Genomic DNA, 26621 nt, shown 5'->3' with positions numbered 1-26621 from the left:
AGCAGGGTGATCTTGTGTGGAGTCTGAGAATTTACAGGTTTTAATTATTACATGATCAGAATCACAGACTGGTTTGGGCTGAAAAGGGACCTTAAAGCACATATAGTTCCAACCCCTGCCACAGGCAGGGACACCTTCCATGGGTGTTTTTCCAATTGGGGATATTGGTGTGATGAGTCAGTCAAGTGTTTTTATGGATCCCAGCAAGAAAAGACTTGAACTCCATAAGGTGTTGATTAAAACACTGTTTATTAGAGATAACAAATCTTTGTTCGTGAAGCCTAGCCATGATTAGAGATAACAAGAGAAGGGAAAAGGGGATACCCTGCCATTCCTTCCCTGGTGGGAATCTCAAGCTGTGTAGGATCTAATGGACCCCAGCCAGGGAACACTGCACAGATCTGGCTTCATCCTTTCGTCTGTACCCTCAGAATTAACCAAATCTGAAATTCCTACCCCTCGTACAAACATTCCATACTTGTACAAACCCACACGGTTTGTACTTCCAGGGAAGAGGAGACACATGGGGTGTAAATCCTGGGTGTGGAGCAGCACAGACTCCTCCTCTGCAATTAGTGAGGGCAGAATTTATTAATTACAGCTTTGCATTTGTGCTCCACATAATCCAAAGTCGGTTTTCCCCCCATTAGCCTCTCCTGGGGTTTGCAGAAGGATGAGGATACTTTAGAAGGTTACTAATAAACAGAGTGGGTATCGTTGTAGGGACTCCACAATACTCCACGATGTAGGTGTATAATATCAACTCTTCTTCCTCCTCTTCCCAAAGGAAATGGCACACACACAGAAGGCAAAAATAAAAAAATGAGGGAAGAAATAAGCACGTGGAGATGAAAAGAGCTGGAGTAACAGCTTCATTGCCCAGCCAGGCACTATCACCCTCACAGCTTATTCCCAAACTAATCGTTATGCCACAGGGATCAGTTTGAGCAGCAATCCCAAGGAATAAAGAGAACTGACTTCTTCCAGGGAGCTTTGCCCAAATAATAGATGTATTGTCCACATCTCTCTGCAATCTGCATTTACTGAGCCTGAGGAGTTGAGGCAAAGGGAGGTGTCAGAAGAAAATAAATGGAGATGAGGCCACAGAGTTGAGCTCAGCCAATACATTTTGAGAGTATATGAGGAGGAAGATGAACTCATAAAAAAGGACCTTATAACCACCCAGGTCAGTGATGAATGGGGCTGATTTTGTTGGATGGATGACAGAACTGTCACAGAGCAGGACTTGTACCAGGCCACCAAGGCCATGCCCCAGGCTTGACTGAACTTGTGAGTACAGCTCACAGCACCTTCAGACTACACATTTTTGCTGTCATTTTAAGTCACGTTTATTATAGAATTTCTCCTATACTACAGGAATCTGTAACTCTTTTGATCTTGCTCTGAGTTCCTCACACTGACATTGATTCTGCCATTCACCCAGTGCCCACCCTCAGGCTGGACAGGTTTTGTATGGAGAGAAGAGGGGCTTTCTGAATTTTTTTTTAATCTGCAGAGCAGTTTGAAGAGCAATTTCTGTAATGTCATTTTTATTAGTCACTCACCCTTTAGGAAGTGTTTAACAGGCAGATAAAATCTAACATAATAAATCTCAATCAACAAAACAGTCAAATCTTGTGTGATGCGGACGAAAATTACATTTTTGGGAATATATTTGAGAAAAGAACAATTTATTGTGTACGTTTACTGTGAGAAGGATGGGAGGGGCATTACCAGACACCCACACTGCAAGCTCCTGAAATACAAGTACCAAAGGGGCTGTTGGAAAAGGAGTCTTGTTTACAAGTCTTATCAAGAGAATGGTGCCAAAAATACACTGAGATAATAAGTTTAGATACAATTCAGTGCACACAGACCCGCCCAGAGCCCAGATCCTGTCATTTTGGGAGCAGACAGCACAAGGAATGTCATGACCAAGTCCATCAGTGTGCTGATGCCAAGGCCAGCTGAAACACCAGGCAGGAATTTGGCCTTCAGAGTTTGTTTTTCTCACTTTAGTGGTACTCAAGAAATAGCTGTGTCAAGAAAGAGCCTCAGGGAGAACACATTTTGCCCATATATTAGAATTTTGACTGTCACAAATAGAGTCTGCAGTATCTTCTCAGAGAAGAAAAATTTACAAGTAGCTTCATTCGGGGAATATGAGGCTGCTGAGAAAAATGAAAGCAGAGCTGGGCATGGACTCCTGCAAACCTTAACCCTTGGAATTGTCCTAATTCTCAAGGGTCCTTCAGTGGAAATCTTTAAGTGAGTTTTGATATCATGAGGTGGTATCAGAGTCTTTATGTGAGGAGCTGCAGCATCACTATGTAACCTGGGCTAGTGGAAGGTGTCCCTGCCCATGGCAGGCTGAAACTGGATGATCTTTAAGGTCCCTCCCAACCCAAACCAGTCTGGGACTCTGGGATTCTATTTACAGCCTCTGCTAATAGACCCAAAATGATTCAACTGATGAGTTTCCCTGAAGGTTTTGAAAGTAGCTCATAGAAAAAAATTTGTACCTTTTCTTACCCCTTTTTCTGCTGACAGTGATGGTCCCCTCAGTGCTACCAGTGCGGGTCAGATGGTTCCTAAAGCCTCATTGCTCCGGTTGTACTGCAGTTGAGTCTTCCACGTCCTGGGACATCCAGAGATCTGATGGACAAAACACAGTTAGTTCATCTCTTGTACCACTGAAGGAGTCACAGCACTGAGCTGCCCCCGAGCTGATCCTGCTTTAGTAATTCCAAACTCCTGATCCTGATCTCCCTTCCAAAGGTTTTACAACACCAAGAGGCTGTGATTGCACCAGACACCAACAGTTTGCATGCAGGGACCATTCCTCTCCTCCTCTAAATTCAATACAATCAGATGGAGCAACCAGGTGTCCTGGATATTTTTAGATTCCCTGGTTGTGTTGCTTTGCTGTAGATTAATAACCTGCTGCTCATGCTGTGCTGGGGCTGTGGGACAGCCCCCCCCACCTGTTCAGAGTCAGGAGGGGTTTATTATTTAAAGCATCACTCACAGAAATAGAAAATCACTGTGAGGGAAGGAAAGGTTTGGGAGAGTGTTTTTTTTCCTTTGCAGTTGCTGTGGCTGGATGTTTTTAGTGGAAAGAAAATGTCATCATAAGTCTGGTGAAATCACCTGACACTTGTGTCCACTTCCAGCAGAGTTTAAGAAGGGAACTGAAGAACACACAGTTTCATTGTTGCTCTTGGAGGTGAACCGAATGCATGAACAAAGAGCTCAGACAGGGAAGTTTCTTCTCTTTTCCAGTGAATAGCCAGGTTGTGATGATTCTCATGTTCAAAATTATTCTACAAGATTCTTTGTGTTTATTGCCTTGCAATTCAAGCTGCACTTCTTGTTTTTAAAAATCTTATAATTAAGTGGCCTGGTTTGTACCCCTAGAATTAAAACAGTCTCCCTGAACATCACAAGCCATGCTCATATAAATTTTACTTGCTGCCTAAACTTGAGAAAACAGACATAAATCTGACTTTCACAAAGAGATGAGTTGCTGAGAAGTCCCTGGCATGAACATTCATGGAATGAGACTGTGAGGGAAGGCTGAGCAAGGCCAAAGCAAATGTGTTTACAGTCTCCAACAAACCTCTGTAGATCAGGTTTTGCAGTGTGTGTCTGTCACTGCTGGGGGAGAACAAAGCCTTCAAACCTCCCAGACCCTGTCCCTAAGGACACAGAGCTGTTCTCCCTCAGCCTGCTGGCAAGTGGGAAAGTTGTTTCCTGGAACTTTTTTTTACCAGCTGTCATTGCACCTTGGGCTGCCAGTTGGATTAAAGCTCTGCATGGATGAATGAGTTGATGACTGAGAGCTGGGAATGATTGTCTTCCCCCTGGCATTGTCTTCTGCGTGACTCTGACACCTCAAAAAGATAAGAGATCATGTGGAATTAGCTCCAGAGCAGAGCAGGTGCTCTGTAAGGATCCGATATTCCTCTGGTGTAAGACGTGATCTGCAATCCATCAGTGATCCAGTGCATTCCAGAGCCTGAATAGAATTTTCTCTGCAATCCAAACATGTTCCAGGGTCTTAAACTCTTTGTTGCAGCACACAAAGCTCTGACCCAGTCAAGCCTTGTTAGCAGTGGCAAATTTATTCCTAACTGCTTTTCTCTGGTGCAATGGAGTTGTTCTTTTTTTGAGACAGGCCTCAATCCATGGTGACAAAGGGTGGATTATCTGCCTCTCAGCAAGCTATTGAAACCTATCTGAGGGAATTCGGATGTGGGGTTAGGGAAGCTATTGAAAAAATGCCAAGAACTGTATAATACAGGAAGGAGAACAGGGACGGTACTGAAATGCAGAATGATATTTGGATGTCACAGTATCTGGAGAGCTGAGATGGTGTTTGGCAAGTGACAGAGAGGGATATAATTCAGGACTGGAGCCAGACTCCAGCTTTCCTTGGCTGCAGAGAGAATCTCCTCTGGGCTTTTCCCCTGACATACTCAGAAAATTGTTTTTTCCCATTTGTACTGAAGTTCAGACTTCAGGATCTCTGCCTGCACTGTGTGTGCACAGTATTTTAGTAGGAAAATCAGCTCGACCTTTTCCTGAGGCCCAGCTTTCATTCATAGGTAAACAGAGGGGCTTCTGGAGAGAGCTTCTTGTTAGGCAGCAAATTAATGAGGGATGTCCCTAGGGCTTGCAGGGGAAAAAAATCCTTTAGGATCCCTCTATGCTGTCTCTCCTAAAGCCTCCTTCTCTATGTTGTGCTAATCTGTGGGTTTGACTCTCTTGTTTAATTATAGTTCTAATCATCTTACTCATGCTTCATTTCCCACTGTAAATAAAAGGAATTTTAGGCTGCACTTTGCTTTTTTCTTCCAAGTGGCTGAGTAAATTTGCCCTTTTTTAAAAAAGTGACTGATTATTTCATTGTGAAATTGTGCTCATCTTGACAACATGGCTGGGCTGAGTCATCCCACTGTGAGGGGGAGCAGCCCAGGGAGCACAGAGGGACAACTGCAGGTTGTTTGTCACCAGCAGTGTGGGGAGATCTTAAACTCTGAGTGACAGCAAATGGCAGCAGGATGACTTGGTACTTCCACACTCAAATCCAATATAGTCTGGTGAAATCCTTGGTGGGTTTATCTATAGGGACAATAGCAAATTTCAAAGGAAGGCAGACTGAATGTGGATGTTTATGCTAAGGACAGCCCACTCCTACCTGCTTCCAGAGGGGCTCCCTGACTTCCCAAAGGCAGTTGCCCACAAGCCACATTTGCCTGTTCCAGCGTGCAGTGGTTCTGAGTTGCAGTGTGCTTTGTTAGGTTTCATTTCCAAGGAATATCATCATCCCAGAACTTCCATCCCACCTCTGTCCACTGCTGACAGGGTCAAAATGGCTTTACGAAATAAGCTGGAAAAAAATATTGGAGATGAGTGAAGGGGCAGAGAGGGAAATAACAATCTTACCAATAGTGTTTTCCCCAGGCCTTGGCATTCCAATGGCTCTACTACTCTCTCCATTCCCTGCTGTTTTTTACCCAGATCTGCCTGAGAATATGCAAACACCAGAACCAGCTCTGTACAGTCATCCAGCACCGGAAGACCCATCCATGTTCATCCAACCATCCATCCATCCATCCATCCATCCCAGTTACCACCACACTGGTTCATGTGATCTTGTTCCAATATCCCAGCCCCATGTGGATAGATTGGCTGGTTTTATTCCCAAGCACCCTGCACCCACAGGATCTTCATGTGGGGCTGCTGCAGGGAACAGTCTTTTCAAAGCCACCTCTTTAACTGAGGTGTCACAAGGTTGTTTTAGCTGGAGAGCAATGGAAATGCCATGGGGAATGGTGGATCCCATTCATCTCTTCCTGCTGAGCTGATGCTGTGCAATGCCAAAGCCCTGCCCACCACCCACTGGAACATCTGTTACAGCAGGAACGTGGGCAGATGAAGCAGGAATATTTCTACTGTGAACTGGAGAAAGAATATGTGCTTGTCTGATAAAGTACTCCAAGGAGCCTCTAAAAGCAAACTTGACAGAGGGCACTTTGTCCAGCAGCTCTTTGCACTCTCAGCTACCAAGAAGTGGTGACAAAAAGTCCACAGTGTGAAGAAGCACAGGCCCCTTTCATGCCCTTGGACAAAAACCAATGGAAGGGGAAGAACCCAGCTGGCTTCCGCTGGCAGTGACACTGGGAATTGTGGAACAGAGAGTGTTTATCAGGTGTAGGTCTGTCCTGCCACATTCACTCACCCACTGCTGACCTGGCACCATCACCCTCAACTCACAGTGAGACCTCACTTTGGAAAGACTGTGGCATCACCCACCCCCAGGCAGAGCCTTGTTCCCCCTGGATAAATCCTTCCAGTCCAGAAGGGCTGGTTTATACTCACATTGTGAGCCAATAAACACTGACTAACAACTGCCATTTCTCACTTTCCCCCCCATTTGTCTTTGATAGGAAACCTCAGAAGGGAAACACAACAAACCCCCAGGTAGTTCCAGGTAGGGAACTTGGGCATAGACATCCCACTATTTCCATTGACTGAGACAATTGTGTTTAAACAGGCAGGAATGTTGGTCACTTCCAAGGGAAAAAGCTTTGGAAGAGTCGGTGTGTCCTCACACTCCGTTAACAGTGGGATGAAGGTGTAAGAGACCTGCCTGGGCAAACAGAAGTGTGGAGAAAGAGTCCCAAAAGAGAGTCCTAAGAGGAGTTTTGTTGTTATCTTAATAAGATACTTAATAGAAAACTTAGCCTTTACACTTAAAGACAGAATTCTTCTTCTTTACTCTTACAATAATCTGGGCAATTAACACTTTGTCATGCTAATGAGGCCATCTACCTTCTAGGTGCAGAGGGTATCATGTATTTTATATCAACAAACTAAGGTTGGCTCAGAACCTCATTAGCCCTGAAGGAACCAACACTACAAAGCAATTTCTTCCCAGTTTGTTTGCAGTAGAAATCTTTCCTCTTTCTTTTTTCTCTTTCCTGCTGAACCCAAGGTAGTTACTGAAAGGCCACAGCGATTCAGTTGCTCATCAGCAGAGCAAACCTGTGTCTAGAGCTCATATTTCATTCTCCTGGACTACCTCAGCTTAGTCAATTCTTTACAAGGTTAAATGAAAAACTAAAAGATGCAGCAAAGCAGAAAAAAAAAAAAAAAGACCTTTCATCGCAGGGATGAAGAAGATTTTAACTGAATAACAACACAAAGTTGAGGAAAAATCCAATAAGGTTTCTTTCCAAAGAGATGAAAAGCGGGTTTTTATTCTGTTCAGATTTCAGGGCCTGTGTAACAAAGCTCATCTGGAACATTTGTTTCACTTAACATTTGGAAAGCAAAGAGCCTCCCCTGGCCAGCTCATGGATAAGTCATTCCTGGCATGTCACAGTTCACCCCCTGAACTGTGCCTTTGGTGAACGGGGCTCAGGAGCCTCGGGGGAAAGGAGCATGATCAGAAAACACATCATAAAACATGATCATTCTGGAAACAAAACTGTACAGAGTGAAGAAAAAAAAAATCCTAAACCTTTAATCCTCTTACCTGGGTGTTCAAACCAATGTGTGACACTGATGTTACTTCTTTTTTCATCAGCTCCCCTCCACAAGCCTATACAAAGCAGAACTGCTCAGTTTGCACCGCAGCTGTGCGCCTCCCATCTACTCTTTATTCCCAAAGACTTCATTATCTCCCTCATAAATACTTCAGCCCTTGGCACATCTGGGATGCCAGACAGAATCTACTGCTCTACGGCCTTGGAAGCTGTTTTGAAATTCCCTGGTCCCAAGAAATGCCCTTGCAGGGAGAATTTGCTGTTTCTCATCCCAGTCAGACACTCAGCCAGGTGAGAAATGCTCTGGGAACATTTGTAATGAATTATAATCACCAATCACTCTGTGTTTTGTAACATTAAACAAAATACTTCACTGAACAAAAGTTTCAGTCTGTCCAGGACGTTCATGTCCACAATTGCAAAGGAGATTCCCAGTGATCTTCCTCCCCACCATTTCTCCAGCAGTGCAATCTGACGGAGACATTCCAGCCCGGGAATGAATAAATAAGTAAATCTGTGTAATGATTATATTTGCCCAGCTGAGATCTTGTTCAATCTTATTGTTTTCGAAATGGAAGCCTAAAGTTTTTCATTTGCCTACATAAGTGCTGGCCCAGTATAATCTTAAGAAAATAAATTATATATTTCAGATGTCACTCCTTTCATTGAGAGTCCATGAGTGTTAGAAAACAAAAATTGTCAATGTAATATAGACTTCTATTGCCATTTCTTCTGTTGAGACCATTGCTCTGGGAAATGTTGAAGTCCTTTCTCCCTTCTTAGGCCATTTTTAATTCACAGAAAGGTTTCTGAAGTGGCTGCATAATAAAATAAATACATTAGCATCTCAAATTTTTTTTTTTTTTCCAGGCAGCTTTGTCAGTTATTTACAACCTCTTAAGGAAATAAAGGAGTCTAGTAACCAAAGTAACCAGAGTTACCTTTGTTTACCCCATTTAACCTGATGGTCATGTTTGTGTCTCCACTCTGCCATAGTTCAGGTACTAGCAGAGCTGTGTCTCCATCTTCTCACATCCACACACAGACCCTCATGGTGTCCTTCTCACCTGTGTTTTAGGACACCTGGATCCCCTGATCCCCTGAGGGATCCCACAGTGTGTCAGCAGCCACAGACACAGCTTTCACAGGTAAAGGTACCACTGGGAGCACCAAAACAATCACAATGGGCCTGGAGGAATCTTAATTAATGCCACAAAGCTGTGGCACAAAGCTGGTGCCACAGGTTCTGACTGATGGCAATTTTCCTGTCTGGGCCATCACCAGAGGTGGAAACTCCAAGTTTTCAACTCCCAGGCTCTCTCAGGCTCAGACAGATCATCCTGTTATTTCCATCTTGATCACATTTTCAAGACCTTCAGCTTTTCTTTTGTGGCGGCATCTGACCTTCTACACTCAGTGTTTCATGTTCATTTTCTAAGTGGATGAGGCATCCAGTCTCTGTGTCAGTCATGCTGCTGTAAAATAGAATCACAGGGGAAAAAAAGATCAAAAAAAGGTTGGCAGACACCTCTGGAGGCCACCTAGTCCAACCTCGTGCTCAAGGGAAGGAATTAAGGTTCAATAAAGGTAAGTATAATAAGTACCTACATTAGAAAGTCTGAGAGATGCAAGAGGAAAGAGGACTGACACAAGATCAGCTGTTGGACCTGAGAATCCTAAAGCTAGTATCCCCTTCAGTAACTCTAATATTTCCTTTAGTGTGAATTATTTCATACTCTCCTGTTATATCTTTATTTTCTAACATACAAGTTTGTGGATTTTATTAATTGCTTTGGGCTGCAAGGCTCAAAGCAGAGCAATTTAAAGGCAGAGAGGAAGAAAAGCAGCACAGCAATACAGCAGTGTGTGGCAGTGACAGTTTAATATGCACCAGCAGTGCAAGGCTGACCTGCCACCTCTAATGCCTTCAGCTGTGCTTCACCAGAAACCATCAGCCTGAGCAATACTGGGTTTACCAATTAACCAAGAGTAGATTGCAGTTTGGAAGGCAGTAAACAGAGCTGTGGTGTTGGCTGTGGATGTTCTGACAGACAGGGATTTCTCTCAGTCACTGTGTGTATCAAACCCCATCCATCACACTGGGAATCACTGACAGAGCACGGGGAGCATCCATGGGAAGGGCTGTTCTTCAGTTTGAAATGACTTGGGGTTTGTTATGATTTTCTTTTCTTGAACCATCTTTCCTCTGCTGTACCCAAGGAGGGATGTGCACAAGGATCAGCTCCTGGGGAGCCACAATTCCAAAGGCTGATGGAGCTATTTCAGGCTGCCAAAGGTCGTGAGGTGGGGTCAGTCCCTTCTCCCAAGTAACAAGTGCAGGACAAGAGGGAACAGCCTCAAGTTGTGCCAGGAGAGGTTTAGGTTGGATACTGGGAAAATTCCTTCCTGGGAAGGGCTGTCCAGCCCTGGCACAGCTGCCCAGGGCAGAGGTGGAGTCCCCATCCCTGAAGGGATTTAACAGCCATGTGGATGTGGCACTTGGGGACACGGGTTAGTGGTGGCCTTGGCAGCGCTGGGGGAATGGTTGGACTCAATGGCTTTAGAGGGATTTTCCACCCTAAATGACTCCGTCAGTCTGTGATTCTGTAAGCTCAGTTTAAGTGCCTGAATTGAAGGAGAAGCTGCAGAGCACAGGTTTTGTTCACAAGCTGTGTGTGGCAGAAATGCCCTCAGGGTTTTCGGGGCGTGTTCTGAACTCTCTGTGTCAGGGGCAGGGAAACAAGGTGCCCACACGCAGTTCTGCAAACCCACCCCTGACTTGCACCAGCCCTTAGTTCAGTTTCAGGGCTCCACAGGGCACTGCAGTCCTGACCTAACTTGTCACCAGCCTTTCCTGGCAATATCTTCTTCTGGGGAGTTTGCCAAGCACCGAATCCTCCTCATCAGTGACACTTCTGCAGCTGGGAAAATGTCACCCAGCTGAGAATAAAGTCTAATTCCTATATAACATATGCCTCACTCAAGCACATCAAGGCTGGCTCTTCAGTCCTACAATCCTGCTTGTCTGCCATTTCTCTCAGCTCCTGTCCCTCCAAACTGTCTGTGGAACAGGTTATTTCTGCCTGGCATTCCAGCAGAGCTCAGGAATTTGTTGAAGTACCAAAGGGGAGCTTTGCTGTCAGAAGGGACTCTGTGAAATAAACCGAGAAACAAAACCTCATCCCAGAGTTTCAGCTTCATTAGAGCCAGTAAGTCCATACCCCAGGACAGATGGACTCTTTCTGCACACTCAGCTGATTACATTAATTGATAATTAAAGAAGGTTTCCAGACCAAACAGTGCCCTTTATTTCAAATGTGCAACCTTGCTACTCTTTCAGTGGGGATATGATCCAGGGCTTGATCTGGGAATTGCACTGCTGGTTATGCCAGGGAAATTCGTATGTCATACATATGTTGATATCATGCAGGACAGAACAAGCTCCAGCTTGGTGTTGTTGCCTGGCTTTGGTCTTTCCAGATGGCTGACAGGAGAAAAAGGGGGTAAATTTCCATTGCTGGGACAGGTGAAAAAAGGTGAATGGAAAAGAATGAGTTATTTTTATCTTCTCTGTCAACTAAAAGATTTTAGACCAAATGTTCAGCTGATTAATCACGTTGAAAAGTTTTATTTTAGGTGAGAAACTGGCCCTTTCAATTTTCTCTTTGCTTGGGGACATGAGTTAGTTGGCCTTGACAGTGCTGGGAGAATGGTTGGACCCCACGGTCTGAGAGGGCTTTTCCAACTTAAATGATTCCATGACTCCATGATCCTGAAAAAGGCCTTACAAGCCTCTTGGTGTGGATGTTGGTTAAGAACACAGAGAGATGCTCTACAGGCAAGCTGTGCCTTCTGAAAAGTGGATCCCTTCCCACCATCTCGCACCGTGGGAACACATAGAAAATGGGGCTGTTTCCCTGAAATCCCTCTGGGCTAGTGCTGGGGCTTTGTGTCCAGCTCTGCTGAACTTTGCCGATGGGCAATATCTCTCCTTCCAAGGAGGGAGCTAAAAGTAAAAGCCAGTTTTATCCTCCGTGTGTATCCCACTGTCACTGGGAGCCAGAGATCTCTGGAATCCCGCAGGGGCTGCCAAGGCTGTGGTTTCCCAGTCACTGGCACCCTCTGGTGTCAGAGAACACGGGCAGGATTTGATTGCTCAGGGAAAGTCCGAGTTGGGTTCTTTGGGAGGAGTTTCTTTTCAGGCCTGTGCCACGTTGTTGCTGCTCTTTCCAAGTCCTGCTGGCACCTCTCCTGTCACCTGGATGACGTGTTGGGCTGTGTCTTGGGAAAGGGAAGATGCTGGAAACCAAACTAGACTGAAAAATGACAAAAAAAGCAGGCACGAGAACACATATTTCACTTGTTTTAGATAACAGAATAAATTGCCATTTGGGGTTAGGTTCTTAATCTCACGTAGAGTTATGTAATCCTACCTAAAGACAGTTTCTTGTGCAGCTCAGGCATTATCCCTGAAATGTCTGTGTGCACAAATTCAGGTGGGTATTTTAGGTTGCATGTTCCTGTATTTTCCTGACCCTTGACTGAGTTAGATGTGCTTCTGTAACTGTGACTGAGATGCTATTCTAGATGTCTGAGATGGTAAGGTTTGCAGAGCTGGATACCATCTCTTGCCCCTGGAATACACGGATGTTTGGGAGGGAAATGCATTTCTTGCAGTACCTCTGATGCAGGCACAGCAAAGATCAAGCTGGGAGTCATTGCTCTGTGTACAACATAATAATACTGACATTTGGAGGGAGGAGATAGTTGGCAGAGTACGGAAAAGCCTTCTTGGAGAGGGCGAAATCAGAGGCAGATCTCAGTGAAAGTGCAGTTTCCAATTCCTAATGCAGCCTAAGAGTATTCCCTGCTGGAATATATCAGCCACTGGAGATGTGAGTTAACCCTTCAGGACAGACACCTCTCAGATGGCTGGAAAATGAAGGGCAACAGTGGCTAAACTTCAAAGCCCCACTTTAAATTGCCCCCCTTTTTTTTGGCAGACTGATTATTTTGCATTGTATCAGAGATCAGTGGGAAGAGAAGAAAGACTTTGAGCAGGAGACTAAAGTAACACATGACAGAGCTGTTCCATGTCTTAATGTCTGGGGATTTAGTCCCTTATCTCTGAGGCCAGCTGGGAAGAATAGAAGACTTTTCTTGGAATTAGATGAAAATTAAAACACTTATGAGAAATAATGGTCAAGCTGAAAGAGGTTCAGAGGTTGAGGTTTGGCTTTGATCAAGTATCCAGAAATACCAGAGCCTCTTCAAATGCTCTGAACCCCTTGGTAATGAAGGGGGCAAGAAGGACACCTTGCTTTTCCAACATTTTCTGTTGTTTCCTGGTCATAGGAATATAATGAAATGTGACCACTTTCTACTCAAAATCAATCAGGGAGGCTCTTGTTTTAATGGCCATGGAGCAGAAATAAAAATACAGTAAAAATACAAAGTGAACTGAACTTTTCTAAAGTTCTCAAAAGATTTGGGTCCTGGGAGGGCACAAGTTGGTGAACTGTTTATCTTCCTCAAATGTTTCCCCTTGCCTAAATTCCAAGGGGGCAGTTTTACTGTTCATGCCTGTGGTTCAGTGCACTTCCCAGCTCCCTCCCCAGCTCCCATCCCTCCCCAGTTCCCTTCCCTTCCCCTCCCCTTCCTTTCCCAAACTTTCTCTTTCCAAATCTTCCCTTTCCTCATTGCTTTGTGTTCACATAAGTGTTGTCAGGACATTTTAGGGGACATCTGGGTCCAAATCCATCCCAGATGGTAACTCTGAGGGAAATGGAGAGCGTGGTACCAGGAGAAGATGTGATCCCTGTTGTATCACAGGGGCTGTGTCCTGTTTACCCCAGCCTTTGGGCTGGAGCTGTGATGGGAAACTGGAGCAACAAACAACATTCAGCTTCCCAGGGTTTGTTCACATGTTGTTTAGTGGGAAATCAGGATAAAAATCTGGAGGGAGGGAGTCTGCAGCCCACTCTCCAGGGTCTTCCCTTGCTCTGCAAGGCCCAGTTTCATGGTTTACAACCCGAGACATCCCTGTGCTGCAGTGGGATGAACCTCTCCAGTGCAATCCCAAACCAATGGATTAAAATGAGGGATTGGGAGCAGAATGCCCAAGGCACAGGGCACAGAGGATAAAGCTAGAGCCCAGGGCAGGTGTGAGGGGCACGAGCCCTGCCAGGGACGGGACTGAGGGCCCACACTGGGCAACTCCCAACTTTCCATTTGGCACAACCAGCACTGTCATAGAAAAGAAAACCCCTTTGCCCCTTGCAAGACCCTCTCCAGATGTTCCCAGGATTGGAATTCGCCCATTCTTTGTGTCAGGCACGCTCATCATTTCTGTCACATCAATGGCTATCAAGGGGCAGTGTCTGCAGGGAAGTGTCAGGATAGACAACCACAAGAGACATCAGAATAACTTCATCCAAGAAACAAGAGCCATCAGAAATCTCTGAGAGGACTTGTACCGAGAAATACCAGAGTCTTGCCCTGGACACCCAAATCACTGCTTCCTTTGTTCCAGCTCAGGTACCACACTGGCAGCTGGAAACCCTTTGCTGACAGAGTGCTTTTGGAAGAATTTCTCTTTGCTGGTTTGCATGTTTTCCGTGTGTCCATCTGCCTTTCCCTGGGACTCACCGAGATCTGAAACTTGGGTCCCAACCCTCCCTTTGCTGCTTCGCTTTGCTCCTCTGGAAGTTTAAAAAAGGCAAGGGATTTGGCCAAGCTTTTCCCATCTTCCTTGCTTAAGAGAACTGTGAAGGATATGTTCCTGCATGAAATTATCTGGTAATTTTCTTGTCTTCATTTTCAGTGTTTCAAGTGTTCTTAGGGGAAGCACTGCCAGACTTTCAACATATTGTTATGGTTACCACCTTGATAAATATAACCCAATTCTGTCTGTTCTCCCCTCTCTCTGAGCCTTCCCTCCTGACTCCTTATTCTCTCTCCTATCAAGCAGAAGTTTCTTTTCTTTATTTTCAGCACCTCCACGACCTTTTCCTCAACCAGTTTCCAAAATCTTCATGGCTGCTCTTCACCTTTTCTACCACCTCTCAGTTGCTCTGAAAATGTTCATTCCAGTTCCCTGCCAGAGCATAGAAAAGCCTCCAGCTTGTTCAAACTTCAGTGAAACTGGGGGTTTTTGTGCCTTCTGTCGCTCTGATTGAGAGAAGGTCTTTGTAACTGCTCACAGATCCTCCTCCAAGGAGCTGTAGCTCACAAGTTGACCTCAGGGCTGATCCAGTCCTACTGTTCCATTGTACATCTCCACGGAGTCTATTGGCAGGGCAGGAATTATTTCTGTATTATTTTCTGTATTATTTGATGCAGCACCTTGCACACTTTTCTTGTCCGACAGGTAATACACACACACACAGAGAAATAAAAATTAACTGGCTATTCCCCAGCCTCAGAGACACCCTGACCATGCTCTGGAGCCCAGATGCTGCAAACATCTGGAGTTAGGCTGATGAAGCAGGATTTGAGCTGTCCTGGGCCTTCTCAGTGACTTCAGTTCAGGTGTAAATGCCAAGTCTCTGGTAGCAGTGTTTTACACTTGCCTGCTGCATAAAAATTAAACAAAAAATAATAGTAAGAGCCCAAGGGTCAGAGACTCATCCAGTTCAGAGCTGGAGATTTTCAAAGCAGGTTTTCCTGTGAGATTCCAGCAATCCAGGCTTCTAATCCTTTAGACTCTGAAGCAGCTGCATCTCAAAAAAGAAGGAAAAACTCACAACTAACGAACTAACAAAAATCTCCAGTCTGGTTTGAAGTCCGAACACTTTGTGATTCGAGGTGGAACGAAGGTTTGGTTCAGCTCTTACTGCATTGGATTCTTGGGTTCCACCTGCAGTTGCAGCTTTGTTTGGCACCACCTGGGCCTGAGCTTTATATGGACTGAGCTTGCCTGAGCTTTACAGGGATGGAGCTCACCTGAGCTTTACATAGAGCTCATCCTGATCCTTACACATGTAGAGCTCACCTGAGCTTTATATGGACTGAGCTCACCTGAGCTTTACATGGGCTGAGCTCACCTGAGCTTTACATAGAGCTCATCCTGATCCTTACACAGGTAGAGCTCACCTGAGCTTTACATGGACTGAGCTCACCTGATCCTCACACAGAAGCCACGAGGACTCCTCTCCTGAAAATCAGACTTATCGCATCTGAACAACCAGAAGCCCTCAGGCAGAACAGCCGCTCCCAAAGCACCCTCTGGAAATCACCATCTCAATGAGCTCTGCCTTCCCCTTTCCCACTTGGAATAGGTGGTTGGGGTCCTTAGGGGAGGGGGGTCATTGGGCTGGGCAGCCTTTTTTGACAGCAAGAAGGGCTCGTTCCAGAGGGGAGAGTCCAGCAGGGAACACAGGAACATGGAATTTCCTCCTCAAAATACCTGGGGTGGAAAAGTGCAGAAATGAGGCTGGGTCTTGAGGCAGGAGAAAAACAGAGCTGGAGTTGGGAGCAGAGGACAAATCACCAGGAGCGAAGTCAAAGTCTCACTCAGGGAACTTCAAGACCTGCATTATACTGAAGTCTGTTGGATATTGCCAGCTCAGCCACAAAATAATGCTCCCAAAAGGACTAATGGTGTTAAATCCATGGAATGAGCCATCTCTGTCCTGTTCTCTTTGCTGAGGAGGCCAAGCCCCCCCCCCCCCCTTATTTCTTATTTCCCTGCTCAGACAGGTCTGACTCTCTCTTCACCTTCAAGCCTCCCTCAATCCTACAATTCCATTGTAAAATCCGGATTCGGGGCACCGGTACCACAGCTACAAACCGGGAAGTTTCCAGTTTGTGCTTTTAGAATAATAGGAATTTTTAATCAGCTCCCTACATAAAATCGACGAGGGGGAATGTGCATTTCCCTAAATAAGAGAAACAACCCTCACACTGAAAATAAAGACTTCTCTCTAAGGGCTATTTCCATGGTAACTCGTAAATTCGGAGCTCCAGCTGTGTTGGCTGCAGGAAAAGGTAACAGGGTTGTTTGTTGTTGTTAATAATGGGAAACCATCACCACTGTCCTGTCATGCAAAAAAAGCCTGGATTGCTTTGGTTTAAAACCTCCCCGAAGCTGGCAAAGAACGAGCTTGCAAAATTTCACCCCCGGCAGCTGGAAGACTAAGATGAACAGAAGGAATGAGAGGAGAAAATGATTCATGATTTAACCTCGTTGTTCACAACTAGCATCCCAAAATATCCACGTGTCCCTTTTGATCCTGTCAAAATTCCAAGTGGGTCACAAGTTACGTAAGTATGTTGTTATATATTGATTTTATGCACAATTAAATATAAGCGTATACAATTTCATACATGATTCTATGTCTGGTTTTGCAGTGGTTAAGGGAACATCACAGCACACAACAGCCCACGGCAAAATGCAGATGAAAGATTTTGAATTAGGGAAAAAAAATACCCCCCAAAACCACACACACACACACACAAAAAAAAAAACCCCTCCTCACATAAAAACACACCCACACATTCTGACCCTGAACAGGAACACTTCGGTTGGTTTCCAAGAGTTTATCCCTGCAAAGGGAGGTGGTGGAGTCCCAAAATAATCCATGTTGTTAAAGAGGTGTGTGCAGAGAGAGGAAATTGGTAAGGGCAGCCAGGAAAGTGTTAATTGTTAATGCAAGGAACACCTCCAGGAATCTCTTTGCATTTGAATCCCTGATTTAGCAGGGGTTTTATACTCTTTTAACCTGAAAGATGGGAGGAAATAATTGCATCCCTTCTCTTTCCTGAGGCACATTTGCTCCTGCTGAACTCTGCACAGTGCTGAGCACTTGATAAAGCCCAGCTGAGGCTGCTTTTTCTCATAACAACAAAGAATTCAAGTTAATATTTAGTCTGGGCTTAATAGTGCTGAGGTTGAGCCTGTGAGTAAACTAGAATTTACCTTAAGGCAAATTCAGCTTTGGACTTGAAGTGTCACTTCAGTGATTTGATGGCATATCACTCACCCCTGCCTGTCTGGGAAGGCTGCTCGGGATTTTCTGGATCATTCCCATGGATTTATAGGATTAGGTCCCACGCACTCAGCCAACCTTACACTTGCAGGGCTGAAATGCAGCAGGGCAAATGCACGTGCCAATTTGGAAAGGTCTCTGGTTCCAAACAGAGATTTAACTTAACAATTCTGAATCCAGGGATCTCTTTACCCATGTTTGCCAAAAAGCCAATTAAAAATGAGGCATGAGAGGTGAGCGACTGGCAAAGGTGATGAGACTAATGTTGTTGGCATGTTGATTTATGACTCAACTGAACCTCCAAAGTCGTTAATAAAGCATAAATGTGCAAGCTGTTCTCAAATATTAAACCAAAAATCAGCAGAAGGGAGGTAATTCTGCACAAATGTTTCTAAAATTCGGATCACTGGACAGCTTCCCTCTACAACCACTGGCATCACTCCTAAAAATTGTATGGGACCAGCTTTTGTGCACATTAAATATGTTTTGGAATCTTCAAGCCTCCAGACGTGGATCCTATTAACACACAGTTGGGAGAGGACTAAGAAAGACCCCAAATGGTCTGGTTTTATTTTCAGTTCAAAGCTGAAAAAGTCACTGCCACTCCTGGGCTGCTGCAGGGTCTTTGTAACGCTGTAGGATTTTCCCATGTAGATGAAACTTCTGGAGAGCTCAAAACAGACATTTTGTTCCCTGACACTCATGGATTGCACCATGTGTAGGGAAAGCAAAAGTGCAAAAGAGCCTTTGGAATTTCCAACTCCAAAGACAGAAACTAGACCAGCTTAAAGCTTCCAAGATGATTTTTTCCTACATTTTTGGATTAAAATCTGCTTTATATCCGTGTAATTCATTATCCATGTTAAACAGGTAAAAATTATCTTGATACCGGTTTGAACCACCTACACCTCAGAGCCTGCTGGAAGCTGGTTATCCCTGGATTTTCTTTCTACTCCAGAAATTTTATTTCTCACTTGTGACCGTGTGTTGTCCCCAGTCTCCCTCCTCTGACACTTCGGCTACTGATGAGATCCTGAAGGAATGAAGTTTTGGTACCAAGATAACCCTGGGCTTTCCATGAAGTTTTTGTACCAGGATATCCCTGGCTTTCCACGTTTTGGTACCAGGATATCCCTGGGCTTTCCGTGAAGTTTTGGTACCAGGATAACCCTGGTATCCCCGTATCCCGGTTCTCTGCTGCTGACAGTGCCCAGCCACTGTGCCATTCTCAGCAGGAACCTGCTCCCTGCGGGAATGAGGGAGGGAAATGAGGAAGGTGGAGGAGCCGCAAATGGTTTTCAATTAGTGGGTCCTCCTTTGTCGCTGCAAAGAGGGGATTAGGGGCAGGTCCCGGGGGGAGATAAAAACTCCTGGAGCGGGAGCTCAAGCAGTGCCCAAAAGGAGGGGGAAGAAGGGGCAGCTTGTTGCCAGTGCCCAGCATGGCTCGGGGTGTGCTCTGTGCCCTGCTGCTGGCGCTGGGCTGCGCTCTGGGCCGGGCGGGGGAGTATTGCCACGGCTGGTCGGGAGGTGCCCAGCGCTGGCACCGCGGCTTCCAGTGCCCCGAGCGCTCGGACGGCCCCCTGGCCACGCTGTGCTGCGGCTCCTGCAGCCTCCGCTACTGCTGCTCGGCCCCCGAGAGCCGCCTGGACCAGGGCAGATGCCCCGGGGAGCCCCTGCCCAGCCCCAGGACCCCTGTGCCAGGTGAGCTTTGCGAGCGTGCAGAGGGAATGTCGGCTGTGCTTCCTTCTGTGCCGCCTTCCCTTGGTGGCATCGGCCGGGCCCCTTCTTTTCTTTGTCCCCGCAGCTCCAAGCTGTCACCTCCGCGGCAGAAAGGGTTGGAGCGCTGGCACCCTTCGCTGGGAACAGGGAATAACTGGGGGGTTCACTCAGAAGGCTTTTCTGTCAGTCCTGCTCCTAGAAAATCCTCTAAACTACTAACAGAGTACCCTGCGAACACCTCTGGTGTTCATATCCCCGTGGAACGTGTTGCTGACCTATTATGGGTTGGACTCGATGATCTCAGAGTTCTTCTCCAACTTAGTTGATTCCGTGATTCTGGATCATTCTATTAATGCATGTGCTCTAAGTAACATATTTAACTTCAGTTCTGGCTTGTATCCCTCAAACCCAAACTGTGCAGGCAATGCAACCCCAGTTTAAGTACTAACTGTAAAACTCGGCTAATTTCTACTTTATCACACACGAGTGACCAGCAGCTGTGTCACCTGAGTTCTGGAAGAGCTCTTGCACGGATTAACGGCCGGGGTTATAGGACTGACCCTCTGCATTTTGAGCTTTCTCAAGTGACCTGCTGTAACAATTCCCGGTGTCTGATCCTGCTGCAAAAAAGTCGAGAGTGAAACCACTCTGGGCTACCCCTGGTACAAGGAATGAGAGCAGAGTATACCCTGGAATGCCCGTGGATGATTGTTCCTAATGCCTCTTTGCGATTGCAGTGCCCGTGTACCTGCCTTTCCTCCTCGTCGGCTCCGTCTTCGTGGCATTTGTTGTTGGCGGCGCCTGCGTTGGAATTTGCTGCTGCAAATGCTTCAAATCCCGAGCTGAGGGGCAGCAAAGTGGGCTTGCACCCGGCCAGACTTGGCTACTAGAGCCTGACGTTCCTTCTGGCCTCCCCAGCTCTGCCCTCAGGGGCTCGCTGGGCAGCGCCCCTCCAAGCAGCATCTGCACGGCTCTGCCTCCACCCCTCCCTGTCCTCGGGCTGGCTCAAAACCCTCGGCTCTTCTCCCCTCCATGCGCCAGTGCACAGCTCTCACACCCTTCCCGTGCTCTCCACGGGATCCCAAGGGATCAGATTCCAGCACCGTTCCTTAAAAGAACAATTCATGGACATGGTGCTGAGGCAGCTCTTGGAGTGGCACAGGGTAAGCCAGGGATGTTCTCAGCAGTTCATGTCTGACTGCCACTCACAGCACCCACCTGCATCTGCCTCACGGTCATCATGACTACTTTGGGACTGAATTGAGGACTTGGAAATATTTGGTGCTACTAGGAAGTGCATCAATTTTGGCTTTTTACAGCTCTGAAGGCACCATTTCAGAACTTATTTTAGCTTCTTGGCGTTTTTCACTTGTATTATTTTAATGCTGCTGAAAAAGGGAAGATTCTGAGCCCTGCATACCTGCTCAGGGAACAACTGGAGCTCCAAAACTGAGTCCCACCCTCCCCTGATCCTTTCATGCTCTGGGGGACGTGTCAGAGGACTTGGTTTCAATTCCTGCAGCTGAGGACAGGGAGGTGCCTTAGTGGAATTATTAATTGTGGACACCCAAGAGCCTGCACAGCACAGGAGGACTGTGCTTAACCTGCACGCTTGGACCAGTCAATTGATGGTAAAACACTGCCCGTGGCTGGGCTGCCCCCGCTGGACCCTCAGGCAAACTGTGCTGCTAAAGGAGCAACTTTTAGCCCAAATTTCACTGATATTTACATTTTGTACAGATGCTACATGAAGATAATAAAACAGTGTATGTGTTGATTCCTCTCTTCCAGTGGCTTAGCGGTGTTTTTTTTTCCTTCTTTACATAACTGGACACTTCCAATGGCTGAAGAATTAAAGGGGAAGGCAAGAACAAATTAAATTCCAGCCTGCTTTGGCTTCTTGTTGGGATGCAGGATGGCTGAGCCATCCCCTTCCCAGCAGGACACTGAGAGGAAGAAGTTGTTAACATATCCTCCTCGCTGCTGGAGTGTTTTAACACCTCCTTCAAGCCCTGGATCCCGAGGGATTAGATTGGGAAGGGAGGTTGAAAGGACTCCACGGGTGTTACCAGCAGGAGAAGGGACTGAGGCTTAAAAATCTGTCCGGAGCCTTTCCCCTCTTAGTGCTGTCTATTAAGCAGCCAACTGGTTAGTAGTAATATGGTTAATAATATGGTTTTAAACCATAAAGGGGTTTGGAGACATCTCTTGTAAGTTAATAGACTTTGTATAAACAAATGCATGGCCTTGCACTGATTTAAGTGTATTTTACTGAGTTATGGGAAAGTAACAGGCTGGTCAAGTTGTGTCTATCAGGATTAACAGAGACTATGTAGTTATGAAGAAATGTATACATTACATTTCATGCACTTTTTTTGCCTGCTCTCTCTATTACTCCTGCAAAATTTGTAAATTCCATTTTTATTTCCTCTCTTTTCTGTCGTGCAATCCAATGCTAAATATGAAATACCAGCACAGAAACTGTCTTAACACTTATAATAGTGTAGTAGGAGAAAACACAATTGTTCCTTTTATTGTCATGGCCGGGCTTCAAGAACAAAGATTTGGGAAGGCTCTATCCACATTTGTTGCAGGCACACTGGTGGCTTATGAGGCCAATACGTGACAGACATATCTGATTGCAAAAGGCACAGCAGAAAGACTCCTTAGATGGTATATTCTGCAAGACACGGTTCTTTCTGCGTTGCCTTTTCTCCTTGAGGGTGATCCTGCTGCGTTCTCAAAGGAAGCAGCAGCATTATAGATGATGTGTCTCCAGACCTCCCGGTTGGAGGCCAGAGTAGACCAGTTATGATGATCAATATGGCCAAGGCTGAGATGTTGTTTCGGGGAGTCCTTGTATCTCCTCTTTGGGGCTCCTCTCTTGCAGCAGCCGGTGGCAAGTTCACCATAGAGCAGGATCTTAGGGAGGGGGTGGTTGGTCCTTCATCCTGGAGACGTGCCCTGCCCAGCCCAGCTGTGTTCTCAGCAACATGGCCTCAATGCTTGTGACTGCTTCCTTTTATTAATTGGGTTTTTAAACCCTTTGGGCAGGTGTATCATTAGACTGGTGCTAAAACAAACAAACAAAGATCTAAAAATCACAAGCATTTCTCTGGATTCTTGCAGACTGTGCAGTGTATAATGTGTTCCTCTTTCACCACCACACCTGCCATGTACTCCATGCTCTAAACTGAATTAGTACTTACCAAGTAGCTTTTGTAGTAGATAAAAAATGAGTCCAAACCCACTGGTTTTGATTGATTTTTATTGTATTGTCCTTCCCAAAGATGGAACCCAACGGACAAGGGCCATGGATATTTGACTTCAGAATGTTCCATGTGAATTGTGGTGAGCAGAATGTCCTCCAGGAATGCTCATACTGAGTGCCCTGGTTTATAGGGGCAAGGGGATATATTTGATAACTCCCTGACTCTTTCCTGGGGGTGAATCAGGAATTTCACAATTCACCTGACCCACGGCTGTGATTTCCAGTTTGCTTGGCCAGTTCCTCTTAAACTTGGAATGAAAATATGAGCCTGAAAATGGAACACCCTAAAAATAAGAGCTTCCCCAAAATACTGACTCACATTGTTCACTTGTTTTAGTCCTGAAAAATAATAAGTCAAGGTTTCCAAAAATATGAACCTCCAAGCGTTGTCCTTGGCACAATCAGTGGAAGACACTGGGATTTATGGAGAACTGCCAACACACAGGACAGCACCTGGAATGCTGGGTTTTCAAGTAAAGTTTTAACCTTGTATTGCTGAAAGCACTTCAAAAATTATACCCTTTCTATAAAGAAACTTGTTTGCAGCTGGCTTAGGAAAATCTGTAGCTGAGTGGAGAATTTATCTCATTAAATGGCCAATTTTGATAGTACATCGTGAGAAAAACTCGTGTCAGTTCAGAGATAAATGGACAAAATCTTTCCTGAGGCTCTTTATTCTGGGAAATACAACAACTCCCATCATTTTAGGAAGGTATATTTTATGCTTGGTAGACTCAGGCAGTAGAAATGGAGAACAGGTGGGTTTATCAGCAACTCTATCCTTTAATAAATATGATTATTATCTACTGTAGATTTTCTGAACTAGAAGGTAAAGGAATATGTGACCTGACAGCCACTTAAGCCCAGGTCTGTGGTGTCACAGAGCTCCTGTGAGCTCCAACAGAGATGGAAAACTCTCCAGGAGGCAGCTGCAGGATAAGGGTTTAAATTAAATAAGAAACCAGACAGAGCCTTGCTAATACCACAAACCAGAAAAGGGTCAAGAGGATCACCCCTAAGGAAGGAAAAGGAAAAGAGTTAATCAGAAGTAAGGAATGGGAAAGCTAAATGGTTCCGTGAGTGCCGCCTTAATTACTCTCTGGTAAGGATTAGCAGAATGTTTGGAGTCAGCATTTCCTCTCCCTCATCTATACCCCAACTGGAAAACTGAGACCAAAAAACCCTCAGAAAAGGGGTTTTTTTAAAGGGGTTTAGCAGAGGAGCTGCTCACTGGCAAAGTACCGGGAACAACAGGATCTTCTGGATCCCTGCCACATTATTTTCTGTACAGCTCAAACTAATGTGCGAGGCAACAAAGCTAGGTCAAGTATTTCAAAGGTTCAACATTTCTTTTCGAAACTGCCAGAGAAAACAAGAACGAATCGATTTCTTGCACTCCATGGGCTGCACAGACGTTTTCTAAGAAGCATTTGCTTTAACATCTTCCACCAAGCCCCTCTGTAAACTGGGATTACCTCTGTCTCAATTAGCATTAAACCCCGAGCGACTCGTGTGGGGCCTGAGGAAAAAGCAGTTTTTACGTAAATTCTGCCCCTTTACTAATTTGCGGGGGGCCTTGCTACTGAGTTTAGCACATCTTTAGCTAGATGGGATATGTTCAGGCTAAATCCCTTTTTTCTCTCCCCTAAACTGCTTTTCCTGGTTCAAGCTAAAGCAGAAGCACTTAGGAGAGACTAAGAGCCTGCTTAGCACCCATTGTGCTCGGGATGGGCTTTGTTTGCCTAATGATGCCCCATCCCATCCCCCTCCACTTCTAATTAAGAAATGATTTACCCTCTTTGCTTCTTAAGCCTCAGTAATGACACAGGTGATGGGAATTGTTCTCAGTGTGTTCCTTCTGGATTTAGGAAGAAAGGAGAGTTAAGAATTGAAGAGGCGAAGAAGCTTTAGCCCGCAAAAAACCATATTACAAGGCTCGAAGAAAGGTGTCCATGTGGCTTCTCCCAGTCCTGTCTGCTCACAGCACTGCTGTGTTTTCAACAGGAGGGTTAATTTTCGTCACTTCAATCTGTTCCTGATTGAGCTGAGAGAAACCAAAATGTATCTTTGTTCAGATTTTTTTGGGGGGCAGATTTAGCCAAACTAGTATGGCAGGTTTCTGTTGTATATAACTGTCTCCACAATATTCCCGGTTTATTCCTTTTATTTTTTTCCCACTGGATCGATATCCACTACTGATTAATCCCCTCTCTGCTCGTAGAAAATTAACCCAAAGCAATTTAAAGAGCTTTTAGTTCTGTTACTGTGAATGATGATGTTTTATGTACTGAATAAAAAGCAACCTCCCTTTCTGAACAGACGAACTAAGGGACAGCAAAGTCAGTCAAGGTTTTTCATCTCTTTCACTCTTTACCTCTTCCAAGGCCACAGAGTGTATTGGCAGAACTGAGAGGAGATTCCAACAACCCTGGCTCCATAACTTGGATGAATCCACAGTATTCATGCACTTCTTTGGCTAAGAATAATGATGGATATTTGCCTGGCATTAAGTGACACGTTTGCTTTCATTCAGCGTAGCTGCAGCTTTGAAATGTAAAACCAGAGTTGCTACAAACACTGTCTGATTTTTTTCTGTTTATGCCAAGTTTCCCAAAGACCTGACACGATTTGTTGCAATCCAGTCAATTCAACTCTGAACTAAACAAGAAACCCCTCGAACCTTCAGGCAGAGCTCCAGATTTGCTATTCTTCAGTCATAGGTATTTGGGCAAATGGACCAGAAATTATCAGAATGCAAAAGCCCAGTCAACCTACAGATTTCTGTGGGATCTCAAAGCAAGGAGGAGCATTCCCTGTATGGAAGTTATACTGTTTCGTTAGGTGCTTCCAGAGGAAAGTGAAGGCAGTTACAATGTGAGGTCACGAGAGTGAACGTGGGCTGCTGCAGGACGCAGAGGAGGTGAGAAGGTGCAACCTCTTCTTCCCAGTAAATCTTGGAAAAAACAATTCCTGACGTGCTCCCCTTCCCTGTTAAAGGATGCCACATGTGTCTGTAACCAAGCCCTCTTGCCAGCACCCATTTTGTGTGGATTTTAAATGAAAAAAGCTCCCTTGAGCACTAGGGGAAGGTTTGACTTGACTTTGCTTCTCTCCTGGCTGGCAGAGTATCCCAGTGCTCATTCCAAACCTCATCCCTGCTGCTGAGAGCAGGCCTTGCTCCAGCAGATATAAAGGAGAGCAGCCTGGCAGTCCTGGGTGCAGATGCAGAAAGAAACTGGGAATGTTTTTCCTTCCCTAGGGAGTATGGCATGGAGCTGCTGTAGCAGCCTGCTCACCCACAGACCTCCATGGATTCATGGATTTTGCTGGAATAATTTCTTTTTTCCTCTTAAGGCCTTCACAGTCACTATTGTACTGATGTGAGGTTTCCATGTGGTTCTGGTATTATGGGACTGTAATCTCCTGTTTATCAGAAACAGGGATGGAAGGATGGAATCCCAGAGGGGTCTGTCAGGTCAGAGGCTGACAGAGGTCAGAGGCTGAGGCTTCTTCCCTGGCACTGGATTATGGCAGGATCAAACTGATGCCTAAAAATGGGAGGAAAAAACCTCACTAAGGCATCAAACCCTGGCTGAGGGTGTTTGTGGTTATCTCCTGTTTCACTGCTGAGTGTTCGAGTCCCTTCTTCATGAAAGCCTATTGCGTTCACAAATGAATGGGTAACACGTCTCAGTGCAAGATTCACGTGTGAATAAATTAAAAGATGGTATGTTTTGCTGGTCTGTTTTTAATTGGCCAGGCAAAATTGGGAACAATCAGGTGACCATGAGTTTGGACCACAAATTTGGCAGGCACTTTGGGTGCTGAAATTCAGAATTCAGCCCATCTTTATAGTTGAGTTGTGTTTAGTCTGTCAGAGCCTGAGAAAGCTGGTTCTGGACCCAGGCCCTCACTTAGGCTGGTGTTGGACAGATCCACAATCCAGGGGACAGGATGGTAGTTCTGGGGAGATTTTTGGGAATAGGTATCGCAGGATCTCTGACAGGATCATGAATGTTCAGGCCCTTTCAATAGTCTGTTTTTAAAGACACCATACCACTTTTCCCAAATGAAGCCTTTTAACACACT

At 45.5% G+C, this 26621-nt stretch overlaps 1 protein-coding gene and 1 long non-coding RNA gene across 4 annotated transcripts; one reads left to right on the top strand and one right to left on the bottom strand.

Annotated features, from left to right (window-relative positions):
• Positions 1-230: 230 nt before the first annotated feature.
• On the bottom strand, positions 231-17220 carry LOC135421577 (uncharacterized). 3 transcript variants are annotated; one of them, XR_010434091.1, is made up of 5 exons: positions 17059-17214; positions 7544-11869; positions 5201-5392; positions 2533-2655; positions 231-777 (listed from the first exon to the last, which is right to left on the bottom strand). It is a non-coding gene; the product is annotated as an uncharacterized LOC135421577 (long non-coding RNA). The 3 variants fall into 3 exon arrangements; XR_010434092.1 differs by having other exon boundaries at positions 5201-11869; positions 17049-17220; XR_010434090.1 differs by having other exon boundaries at positions 5201-11869; positions 17059-17220.
• A 1507-nt stretch (positions 17221-18727) lies between these two features.
• LOC135421731 (protein shisa-1-like) lies at positions 18728-21051 on the top strand. The gene is made up of 2 exons (XM_064670417.1): positions 18728-19582; positions 19978-21051. The coding sequence occupies exons 1-2, from the start codon at positions 18982-18984 to the stop codon at positions 20457-20459; spliced, it is 1083 nt and encodes a 360-aa protein (XP_064526487.1). The 5' UTR covers positions 18728-18981; the 3' UTR covers positions 20460-21051.
• The last annotated feature ends 5570 nt before the right edge of the window (positions 21052-26621 follow it).

The sequence above is a fragment of the Pseudopipra pipra genome, chromosome 13 (genome assembly GCF_036250125.1).
Source record: "Pseudopipra pipra isolate bDixPip1 chromosome 13, bDixPip1.hap1, whole genome shotgun sequence".
Taxonomy (NCBI): domain Eukaryota; kingdom Metazoa; phylum Chordata; class Aves; order Passeriformes; family Pipridae; genus Pseudopipra; species Pseudopipra pipra.
This window is presented reverse-complemented; position numbering and strand designations above follow the sequence as displayed.

Bases quoted from the DNA above. Each gene is read 5' to 3' on its own strand.
- LOC135421731 (XM_064670417.1), top strand. From the start codon at position 18,982: ATGGCTCGGGGTGTGCTCTGTGCCCTGCTGCTGGCGCTGGGCTGCGCT. The intron at 19,583-19,977 runs GTTGATTCCGTG...ATGATTGTTCCT, and splicing joins CAGAGTTCTTCTCCAACTTA to AATGCCTCTTTGCGATTGCA.